General features: G+C 53.5%; 1 protein-coding gene across 1 annotated transcript; it reads right to left on the reverse strand.

The window, feature by feature from the left end:
* Positions 1–376: 376 nt before the first annotated feature.
* Positions 377–11,380, reverse strand: PEX11G (peroxisomal biogenesis factor 11 gamma). Its single transcript, XM_006877486.1, has 5 exons — positions 11,321–11,380; positions 9,471–9,659; positions 4,128–4,306; positions 1,237–1,299; positions 377–614 (listed from the first exon to the last, which is right to left on the reverse strand). Exons 1-5 carry the CDS (start codon positions 11,378–11,380, stop codon positions 377–379), a joined length of 729 nt encoding a protein of 242 aa, XP_006877548.1.
* Between the last annotated feature and the right edge of the window lie 324 nt (positions 11,381–11,704).

Raw genomic sequence — 11,704 nt, forward strand, 5'->3', positions numbered from 1 at the left:
CTCACTTGACACCGTGTGCATTTTCTGCAAAGTGGACACTGAAGTCTCCAAGCGGTCTGTTCCCCACCCCACAGAGGTTTGGAAGCACTGGCCCAGAACAGAGGTTCCCCGGAGCGGGATGCAGGGACGCATAGTGGCAATGACCTCACAGCTGAGCCAGGCACCAGCCCCTCAGATCTCATTTATTCCTGCCGAAAGCCTCTTGTGGAGGCCACGGCCACCCCTCCTGTCCAGGGTCCTGGATGGTGTGCTCAGCCACCCTCCGTGTGGCTCGCCCAGCCTTCTCTGTGCTGTGCTTCATCGCCTGCACGGTGCTCCAGGCTCCTCACCCTGGTCCAGGGCCCTTGGTGGTTCTGCCTATGGTTCCTCGGAAGTGTCATGGGCTGGTGGTGTCATCCTGGCTGTTGGGAGCCCTCATGGCCTGGTACAGGCTGAGGACAGACGACACGGTGCCCAGGAGACCCACCAGCCACGGCGGGAAGTGGCCAGCCCACAGCACCCCCGGGGGCAGCCAGTGCACCGCATTGGCCAGGTCAGCCAAGTTGCTGAGCAGCGTCAGCATCTCTGACTGTATCTGCAACTCCAGGACCCTCCGCCGGCCCCGGGGCGGCTGCCTGTGGGGAGCGAGGGGACATGCTTACACCAGAGAGGACATGACAGCAAGCCCTATATGGGTGGGGCCACTGTGCTATCCTGATCTTCCCACCACATCCCCAGACCCCAGTGCCTCTCCTAGTGCTCCAAGGTCAGTAGGGAGGTGGGTGGGGGCGGGCTGGTGGGAAGGTCTGGCCTGGTCATCATCACTCTGGTGGCTCTGTGGGAAGCCCAGGGACCCCAGAGCCAGTGACAAGGATGAACAAGTGATAATGTGCTGAGATACAGATTTCTCCCTGGTCGTGTACGTGTGGGCTGTCAACCATGAGGCAGTAGTGAAACTCCATCAGCCACTCCGCAGGGGAAGGTGAGGCTTTCTGCTCCCTAAACAGGGTTGCTAGAAGGTGGAACTGACTCAGTGGCAGCAGCAGCAGTATGGGGGGGGGGGGGAAGGCCCACCCCAAGTCCTCACTTACCCCACCTGTAAAAGGTACTACCTGGGGGCTGTTGGAGTCTGTGGGCTGGGCATGTGGCAAGGCTGTCCGTGGGGGCTCTGGGCAGCTCCCCTGAGGACCCATGGAGTCGGGTAGGGAGGGCATAGAGGAAGTACGTCTGACTCCTGGGGACCACCAGATACCGTACCCCGAGAAGGTGGTTGTGGGGTTCCTCAGTCTCTGCCTCAGCTTCAGCACCATCCACAGGGACCTGCAACATCACAGAGCAAAGGGGACACCCCCAAGGGTTTGACAGCAGCAGGCCATCATCTCCTGGAGGTCTGCCAAGCTCACCAACAGGCGACTCCTCCCCTCCCTGCCAACAGGATGCAGCACCCTCCACACTTCCACCATCCCCCAGAGGCCCAGGGCCAGGGCCTCATCACAAATGCAGACCCCACGTGCCAGATAGAGGGGTATCTGCTGCTTCCACTGTGACCACCAGGCCCACCTGCCTCACCGTCCCTCCACGCTGAACCAAGACCACCCAGTGCTGACAAATGGCCTCCGTGACCGGTACAGACTCACCCCGATACACACCAACACACAAACCCATACAGACCCATAGACACACACACTGTGGATATGGCCCCGGTCCAGCCAAAACATGAATCCACCAGCTGGAAGACATCCCAACTGGAAGTACCAGGGCCCATCCGTGGACCCAGCCAGGTGACATATTCTCATGGGGTCCGGGACACAGGGCAACCCAGCAGGTGCTGCAGAAACAGTGAGGGGCTTTGCTAAGGGGTGAAGACAGCGGTGCGACAGGAAGAGGAAGCTTCATCACCAGGAAGAAGTGTGAACTCTGCTCGACTGCTCTTTCAAAGGCTGATGTGATGAAGAAGGTACTGAGAGATGGGCCAAACAGCCTCAGCTGTGCAGAACAGCCCCAGCCGGGGCCATACCTGCTCCAACTCACACCGAGAACACTTGCGCAGAGAGGACTCCCTCCATGCAGTTCTCAGCCACAATGTGTCCGGCCTGCTGCTGCCTGACAGACCCCAGTTCTGCAGCTGTAACACACTTGGGTTTCTTCCCCACATCATGACTTCAGGAAAGAACACCTAACTCCCAGTCACTGGGGACTCCACTCCCACTGGTGGTGGTCTCATGGGTGTCAGAGCACCACTGTGCTCCATGGGGTTTCCGGAGCTGATCTTCCAGCAGATCACCAGGCCTTTCTTCAGAGGAGCCTCTGAGTGAACTCAAACTTCCAACCTTCTGGTTGGCTGAACCCAAAACCATTTATACCACCCCTACCAGTTATGAGGAGTCCTGGTGTGGGTTAATGTGCCAGACTGCAAAGCTGTTTGGACTGCAAGGTCAGCGGTTCAAGCTCACCAGTCACTCCTTGGAAACCCTATATAGGGTTGTTATGGGTCAGAACTGACTCGATGGCACTTAACAACAACCAGTTATGAGGAGCCCTAGTGGTGCAGTGAGTTAGACATTGGGCTGCTAACCACAAGGTTGGTGGTTCAAACCCACCAGCCACTCCATAGGACAACGATGAGGTTGCTGTGAGGAGCACTTCTATTCTGTCATACTGAGTCACCATGCATTGGAATCAACTGGATGGCAGTGGATGGCTGTCTACCAGATGTCACAGGATGATGGCTGTCTACCAGATGTCACAGGATGATGGCTGTCTACCAGATGTCACAGGACGATGGATGTCTACCAGATGTCACAGGACGATGGCTCAGGACCGGGCAGGCTCTTCTTGTACTACTGCATGAAGACACTATGAACCACCAATTTGATCGATGGTACCTAACAAGGCGAGCGCTGCTATTTCAGTGGTAGAATTCTTGCTTTCCATCTGGGAGACCTGGGTTCGATTCCTGGCCCATGTACCTTATTTGCAGCCATCAAACACCTGTCAGTGGACACTTGTGTGTTGCTGTGATGGTGAGCTTTCAGACTAAGACAGACTAGAAAGACCTGGAGATCTACTTTAACCAATCGGCCCATGGAAACCCTATAGATCACAGAGGTCTGCCCAGACACTCTCATCTGTGGTGCATTCACTGCCTCACCATGGGTCGGGCCCCACTCGAAGGCAGCTAATAGCAGCAATAATACAGGGGGGCATCGAAAAGGTCATGAAAAAATTCCATTCTCTTTGCAATCCATTTTTCCATGAACTTTTTGACATCACCTCGTAAAGGAGGGATGCTCAAAACATAGAAACAGAACATATCTCTGGCCCAGGGACAAGGGACAGCAGACCTGGGCCACCCCCACCACCAGGTATGGCAGGGCCCACAGTGCCACCTCGCCTGCCTTCACGGAGCAGAGATCCTCGCTGCCCTCTCACACGGGACTCGGGGACCTGCCCCTTCTGTGTTCGCTGGGACAGGGGACTCAGAGAACAGACTCAGCAAGGTGGCCAAGAGGAGAAGGTGTGGACAGAACCAGGTGTCTTCCAGAGCATGAGGCCATCAGGAAGCTCTGGCTGTTTGATTTGGGGACATCTCCTGATGCCAGCACAGGCAGGACAGAGGACCTGGGTCTAAGCTGCCACGCTGACCACTTCTCTCCAAGCCCTCGAGTGCCTTCTTCTTCCTGGGTGTGGTAGACAAGACAATGCTCCTTCCCAAAGATGTCCACGTCCTCATGCCCAAAACCTGTGAATGTACTGCCTGCCAGAGCAGAGGGCCTCTGCAGATGGAGATAAATTAGGCCCTTGGGATGACAGGTGAACCTGAAGCATCCAGACAGCCTGTCATCACAGAGGGAGGCGGAAGGCCAGAAGAGGAAGTGTAACAAGGGAAGAAGAGACCGCAGGGATGCGCGTAAAAGGAGGAAGCCACGAGCCAAGGAATGTGGGCAGCTACTAAAAGCTGGACAAGGCCAGCCGGCTCCTTGACTTGAACCCAGAAAGCCATGTTGGGTGGGGTGGCTGGGTTCTGGAACCGGGAGACAGTAAACGTGTGCCACATTACAGCAGCCACAGGGAGTCATATGGCAGGGTCCCGTGAGGACCCCACCTGCAGACGCAGTCCCCACCAAGTCCCCGGCAGCCCCACTTACCTGGCAATGCCCAGGAGCAGGGAGAGGCCCCAGAAAGCTGTGCTCAGTGCCCACCAGCGGGCAGCGTCCACGTGGAGGATCTTGGCATCAGCAGCCCAGGCAACGTGCTCGCAGGGGTAGTAGAGCTGGTCGGCCAGGTTGCCCAGAACAGACACCCAGCGGACAAAAATGTCCTCCTCCTGCAGGACAGGAGTTGACCCAGCTGGACCTGAGCCAAGCTGGCCAGAACCATGACAAATGCCCACCTTTCCTTCTCAGAGGCAGTCACTGGGATCCAAGTCTCTTTGAGAGTTACCGCCCTAGCTAAGGGTTCTGGGGGCATGGCTTCAGGGGCAAGGGCAGTAGGCAGGCTGGCCCCCAAGGACCCGGGCCCATGGTGGACCTCTACCGAGGAAACAGGAGGCTGGGCTGGGCTCATGCAATGTGGTGCTCCGTGCCCATCAAGGTAGAGGCTCAGCATAGCTAGCTGCACATGGAATCCCACCCTTGGAGAGACTGGCTGCTGGGACATCCCCCCTTCCCCACTATCAAGATTCAGACTCCCGTGGTGTGGGAGGGGCCCCAGCACTGGGAGGTTTGGAAGTTCCCAGGAGACTCCAGCACCCAGAGACTCACAGCTTCAGAGCTGCCAGTGCCCCAGAACCAGTTCTCCACTACCTGGAACCAGACCTGAGAGGGGTGGAGAGGGAACCCCTGCAGAACCTGGGGGTGGTGTCAGAGAGGGGTCACCATGCCCACAGTGAGCACCCCAACAGCACCCTCCCCTCCCTGCCCCCACCTCACTGCCAGCACAGCCCTCGGTGCTCTTCTTCCCAGAACCCTCTGGACCCACCAGCGCTTGGTGATACTTCCCAGCCCCTCCTGCTCCCCCATGTTGCTCAGGCCCTTCAGGGGCATTCTGGCACATTTCCACACCTCCCTGAGGACGGGGACCCCAAGCCCAGTGTGTTCATTGTGCCCATGTGTCCTGAGATGTCACAGAGCCCATACGCTGGGGGAGGAGGGTATAGACAGACGTGGGCTCTCACTCATTCTGATCAAGAGGGACTCGAGGGCCTTTCGCAGAAGCCAAGGGCTCTCGGTGGCAGTGGGTGGGAAAGCGGCAGCAGCGAGGGGCTCAGAGGAAACCCTAGAGGGCACAGACCTGGCTGCTGTAAGTTTGAAGAGAAGGACTGACCAGTGACCATCTGCCAGGTCGCCCTGCGGTTACCCTTTGCACTCTGACCCGGGCTTTCTGAGCCACTGGCGCGTGCATGATCCAGGGCTTCCAACGGGCAGCAGAGCTGCAGGAATTGCCGTTGTAAACAAGGGTTGCCTTAGCGTTTAATAGCGATGAACATTGGAAGGTTGCAGCTGATGGTGCCACGGTGAACGTGTGTTCATCTCCAGAGTCCTTCCAACCAAGCTGTGTAATAAAAGTCCTACCACAGCCCTTTCTCCTGGAAGTTTCCGGAGCCCAAGGTGGGAGCCTGAACTCGTGGCAGGACTTAGGTCCGCCGCCATCTTTGAACCGGACACCAGTGTCTGTTTGCTAAACCCCGAAATCCACTGTCACCGAGTGAATTCTGACTCAGCGCGATCCTTCATGACAGAGGCTGCTCCCTGGGGTTTCCAAGGCTGTCGTTCCTTAAGGGAGCAGGTTTGAACCGCTGACCTGTGGTTAACAGCCATCAGCTTAACCCACCAAGTCACCAGGGCTCCTCTGTTTGTTTCCTACTCGATTTGAAAGACTTCTTGTTGCAGTTACATGCCACCAAGTCGGTTCTGACTCATAGTGACAAGCGCCTGGTGGGTTTGAACTGCTGGCCTTGTGGTTAGTCTTTTGTTGTTGTTTAGTGCTGTCGAGTCGGTTCCGACCCATAATGACTCTGAACAGGGTTTCCGAGGCTATAAATCTTTACAGGAGCAGAAAGCCTCATCTTTCTCCCACGGAGCAGCTAGTAGTTTCGAACTGCTGACCTTGTGGTTCACAGCCTGATTCGTAACCACTACGCTACCAGAGCTCCTTTGTGGTTAGTCTAGTGGGCAACAAATCTGACTGCTATGCAGCGTATACGCGGCCCTTGTTACCACAGCAATTTCAATGGGTTCAAAGCCCTGTACTAATCTGACCTCAACGGAGGACCAGGAGAGATGTCCACCAGCAGCCAAGCCAGGACCTTGGACTTCATCCTGCAGAACTCACCCCTCCCCCTCAGCTCTGAGGACACTGAGCCGGATCCTTCTGGGGTGGGGCATCCTGTGCACTGGGGGGTGCTGAGCAGCATCCTCTTGATGCCAGTCGCACTGTTGTGACAATAAAATGTCTGCAGACATCAGGAGGGACTCTGGGCCCCTTGACAGAGGAGAGAGGTGTGTCGGGTGCGGAGGGAGGGAGGGAGGTCTCTGGAGATGAACGGAAGTGCTCCAGTCAGACAAGCAGCATGACAAGGAGGAGAAATGGGGAGACAAGTCCAGGGAGATATAGGCGATCTCGGCGGCTCGGCCTGGCGGTGAGCTGGGGGGGATCTGAGTAGGGAGGGGCTCAGAGAGGAGACCCCTGGGACGGCAGCTGGGGAGAGTGTGCCTCAGCGGGGCTGACCCAGAGCACCCTCCCAGGTCAGCCTCTGGAGAAACGTCCCCAAGGACAAGATCACCATCCCCGGGCAGGTGAGAACCCCAGGTCTGGGGTACAGCAAAATAAGACAAATAATCCCCATGCCATCAACTGGTTACATAATCCCTAGCCCATCTACACAGCAGACACTACCACCCATTTGTCCCTTGGTGGGACTGTGCTGTGTGACCATGTTGCTGGAAGCTATGCTACCAGTATTTCAAAATACCAGCAAGGTCACCCATGGAAGACAGGTTTCAGTGGTGTTCCCAGACTAAGACAGACCAGGAAGAAAGTCCTGGTGATCTACTTCCAAAAATCAGCAACGAAAACGCTATGGACTACAACAGAGTTCTGTGCAATGCCATGCTAGAAAATGACCCCTAGGTGAGAAAATGCTCAAAATCCACAGCAGCTGCAACCAGCGACTCACACAGAACAAGGATTGACAAGATGGCGCGGGCCTGTGCAATGTACTGTTCTTTTGTACGTGGGGTCATCATGAGTTGGCACCAAGTTGACAGCAACTAAAAACAGCCACATGGCCAGAAGGCAGGAAGCGGCACTTTTTAAACCGATAAGGGATGATCTTCAAGAAGCAAGTGGCAGAAGAGTGTAAGTAACACTCAACAACTTACATAAATTATATGTGTAAGGTCCCTGGGTGTGTAAATGGTTTACACTTGACAGCTGACACTTTGAACCCTCTCAGGGGTGCTATGGAAGAAAGGTCTGGCAATCTGCTTCCAAAAAGATTACAGTCAAGAGAACCCTATGAAAACTTTTTAGCCATAACCAAACACCTTGAGGGGATAAGTCACCCAAGATCATAGTCTCAGGGAACATCAAGGTCAGATGGTCAGATGGAATAACACAGTCCTCAAAGACAACGTTCTACTTTGATGAGTAGCAACTAGGGCCTTCAAAGCTTGTGAGCAGCCATCTAAGATGCAACTCGTGGTCTTTTCCCGCCTAGGGCAAAGATAAGTGAATAAAGCAAACGATGCAAGGACACAATTAGTCCAAAGGATAGACCACATGGACCTCAGCGTGCATAACCCTGAGACCAGAAGAACTAGATGGTGCCCGGCTACTACTGCCTACCATTCTGAAAGGCTTCACAGAAAGGATTCTGGAAAGAGTGACAGAAAAAATGTGGACCCAAATGCAAAAGCATAAAAAAGACCAAAGGCACGAAGTGACTGGCTTACAAGTTTTCAAGAGGGAGCCTAGATCCAGAGGGTGTGGAGGATGGTAGAATCTCCACTGAATAGTATCCAATCTGTCTGGGTGGGGCTGATGAAAGGAGACGGGGATAGCACTCATGTAGTACGATTGTGAATAATTGCTATCAGGACTAACTGTGAGGGTTAGAAACGTAAAGGTGGATGTTTTGTAGCAAAAGGAGGGGAGTGATTGACTTTGCAATCCAGGAGCAGAGGACCCTGGGACCATCAAAGGAGAAAAGCCGAGTGTGGGACCCTACTCAGAGAAACAGTGACACCAGAGATGGAGGCAGAGATGATGATGTGGAGAGATGGAGTGGCTGGGGACTTTAGACCCAGAGAGGGAGAGGGGCTGTGTGCTGACGGGGGGGTAGGGGTGGGGGTGGGCAGGCTTGCAGGGTATACCCTTTGGTTGGTTGATGATGCATGGAGGGGAATGTAACCATGGCAATGAAATGATAAATAGGATGAATGTAAAGCTAATGTTCTCTCATGTAAACTATCACATAATTCACAATAAAACACTTCAAAAAAAAAAAGAAGATTAGGCTTATGGATCAGATAGAGACTGTGACCAAACTAAACACCCTTTAAGCCTGGAAGTGGCTCAACTTTAACCTTAACAACAGAGAGGTCTAGAAGGACTCTGGGTATGGCACTGTAGGAGAAGCACTGGACTGACAAGCACAATGTCAGTGGTTCAAACCCACCAGCCGCTCCTTGGAAACTCTATACAGGGTTAGCACGAGCTGGAACCAACTCAGTGGCACTTAACACCAATAACAACCTGAGGTGAACAATCGGACCAAGAGATAAAGCACTTCTTATAGTTACCAACCACTGGAGCTCAAAAGGGCAGCCGTGGTCCACTAACAGAGCTCAGGAGGCAGGAGGAGATAGAAAAGAAGGAAGGATGGAGACAGGAACCCCAGGGAGGAGGTGGGATGAGTGATGTTACATTGTGAGGACTGCAGTCAATGGCATGAAACAACATGTGTCTGAATTGTGGAATGGAAAACTGATCGGCTATGTAAACCTTAGCCAAATTCACACACACACAGTTTGCTTTTCCTTTTTTTTCTGCTCAATAAAAAATTTTAAAAGAGAGAGATCCCTATGAAGTAGTTCAATTCTCTGTCACATGGAGTCACTATGAGTCAAAATTGGCTCAACAGCAAAAGTTTATTTGCTGTGTAGCTATAAGAAATCTCTCTCTCAACAAGACACAGAAACCGACCCCAGTGGCTGTCTCTGAGGGGGGAAGCTGAGGGTCTGGAAGACCAGGGAAGGAGGTACTCTTTGAACCTTAGAAGTTGAAATGTATTTCCTATCTTTTTTTTTTCCCCATTTAAAAATAAAACGAGAATATCTGATCATCTCAAAAAAAGAAAAAATTAAAATAACTCTCACACAGGGAGCATTTTGGGACAAGTTCATCAAATGCAGATGGAGGCACACAGCCCCAGGCTTCCTGAGACCTGCACCCCCCACACACACCGCAGTTTCATGAGACCCCATTACCTCTGCCCCCAAGCCATACTGCTTAGTGTAGACAAACATGGCCAGGTCGTCAAAGAGTCGCAGGACGGTCCTGCAGTGGCTGAGCTGGGCAGATACCGCCAGCAGGCGTGTCCCCACATCTGACCTGGCAGGGCATTGTTCCACCAAGATCCCGCCGACCAACTGGCAACAGTACCCCAGTGTTCGGATCTGCAGGAAACCAGAGAGAGTCAACAAGAGACTGCTTCTTGCCTGGGCTGGATCACCCTGACCTGGCCCCATGAGATCAAGCACACAGAAGATTCTAGATCAACATACTTTCAATAAAAGCTGAAGGTTTAAAAAGACACCAGGAAGTGGGACAAATCATCATCCCAATCATAAAGGGCACCATCCAGAGTCTCAGGAGTTCTGGCTCATGTCATCAGAGGATACGGCCTTTAGAGACAGATGTGAAAGGGCCAAGAAAACAAAACCCCCATTTTCTACCTTCTGGGTCCTCCTTCCTCCAGCAGGCAGGAGGACTAGGCTGAAATGTACACACTTACATCTACTTAGGTAGTCGCTGGGTGATGCAAACAGTTAACCTGCTGGGTTAACAAACGATGTAGGTTTGAGTCTACCCAGGGGCACCTCAGGAGAAAGGCCTGGTGATCTACATCCAAAAAAACCAGTCCTTGTACAAATCCTGTAGAGTACCAGTCTACTCTGACACACATGACGTCAGCATGATTTGGAATCAGCTTGATGGTAACTGTTATTTTTAGCTGGACCAAAGCCAGGCTGGGGGCTAGGGAGCCAGTGATCTGGCCTGAACTCAGAGAACCCAATGAAAGCAGTTGCTTTGGAGCATTGAAGACTACATTAGGGTTGTATCTGTAAAGCTCTCATCCGTTTTTCAGAAATTGCTTTTTCCTGTTGCTCTATATATTATTTTTATTTGGAATTCCTTTTCAGCCCCTTCGTAATGGCAAAACACTGCAATTTAAATGCTCAATTTAAATCCAAACACCCAGTCAGAGGGGGATTTCTTTGGCACCTGAAAGCCCAGCAAGGTGCATTCTGGGATACAATTTCAATGTTTACCTGTACAGGGTCGCTATGAGTCAGAAGCGACTCCACGGCACATCACCACCACCTGCAGAGAACTGGTCAGGACAACCTGAGTCTAACCTCAAGGGCCCAGATGGGACAATCCAAGTGCCCAAACAGAGGGGATTGTTTGGAACCTAAATGTCCAGATAATGGGCAACCTAAATTCCCCTGGGTCTACAGGACAACACAATGACCGACTACAGGGGCCTGGTCAGCTCCTAAATGTCCAATCCCAGGGTTTGGTTGGTATTTAAAATGTCCAGCCTGGATAGGTTGGCTGGGAGGACCCAAGTATTATATGTGGTTAGAATATAAATCTACAGGGGATTTGCTTGGCACTCACCGTAGATGAACAAGCCAGCTACAGGCAGGGGTGTAGCCATGGTACATGGTACAACCTAAATGCCGAACTATCGGGGATTTGGCTTGGAAAGTCCTGCAGAATCCTGAATCCCTACATAAGACTTCCGGACAACCCAGGTCAGATCATAAATGTCAGTGGTATGTAAAATGTTCAGACTGGTTGCGCTGATTGACACAATCCACATAACCAACACTAGGGGACGGGGACTGAGCCCAGCTTGAACAGGGCCTCAGCGATGGTGACTCTGCCTCTTATCTGGGCCTGTTTCTTCCGACTCTGACTTTTGACTGAATGCCAAGACCTCCGGTGCCGCTCCGCCGCGACTTCCGCTAAGCGGGTTTCCGCACAGCGGGACGGACGACGGCCAGAAGTCGCCCCCCTCCGGCCCGAGCCCGTCGGGTCCCAGCCTCACCAGGCGGTCCCGGCCCCTGTAAGACTCCAGCGCCGACGCCAGGCCGCTCAGCGACGCCATGGCAACTCCGCCGTGACGTCAGCGCGGCGCGCCAGCGGGCGGGGCTGCGCTCCCGGAGAACGTTCGGAGGGCCAGCGCGCGCTCTACGCAGGCGTGGAAGCCGCCCTTTGTCACAGTGCTGGCGCTTTGTTTGCAGCGAGGAGAACCGGCGAGTGTGGACTCCAGGCGCCCACGTGTCGCTTCCCGGGCCTGTGGCTCCCAAGTCATTGAATTCGCCGCTGCCCCTCGGCGCTTGTCTTTTCAACTGCCCACACAAAAGTATTCCAAAAACACCAATCTGGTAGCTGTGGTTCAAAGAGGGATGGTTTTTTTCCCAAGCTTGGT

Source organism: Chrysochloris asiatica, unplaced genomic scaffold, assembly GCF_000296735.1.
Source record: "Chrysochloris asiatica unplaced genomic scaffold, ChrAsi1.0 scaffold00514, whole genome shotgun sequence".
In the NCBI taxonomy this organism is placed as follows: Eukaryota; Metazoa; Chordata; class Mammalia; order Afrosoricida; family Chrysochloridae; genus Chrysochloris; species Chrysochloris asiatica.

What these genes read in the sequence shown, in the direction of transcription:
- PEX11G (XM_006877486.1), bottom strand. Translation starts at nt 11,380, where the DNA reads ATGGCGTCGCTGAGCGGCCTGGCGTCGGCGCTGGAGTCTTACAGGGGC. An exon ending in CTGCTCCTGGGCATTGCCAG is followed by an intron (nt 1,300 to 4,127) that starts GTAAGTGGGGCT and finishes GTGATGTTGCAG; the next exon opens with GTCCCTGTGGATGGTGCTGA. An exon ending in CCCACAACCACCTTCTCGGG is followed by an intron (nt 615 to 1,236) that starts GTACGGTATCTG and finishes CGCTCCCCACAG; the next exon opens with GCAGCCGCCCCGGGGCCGGC.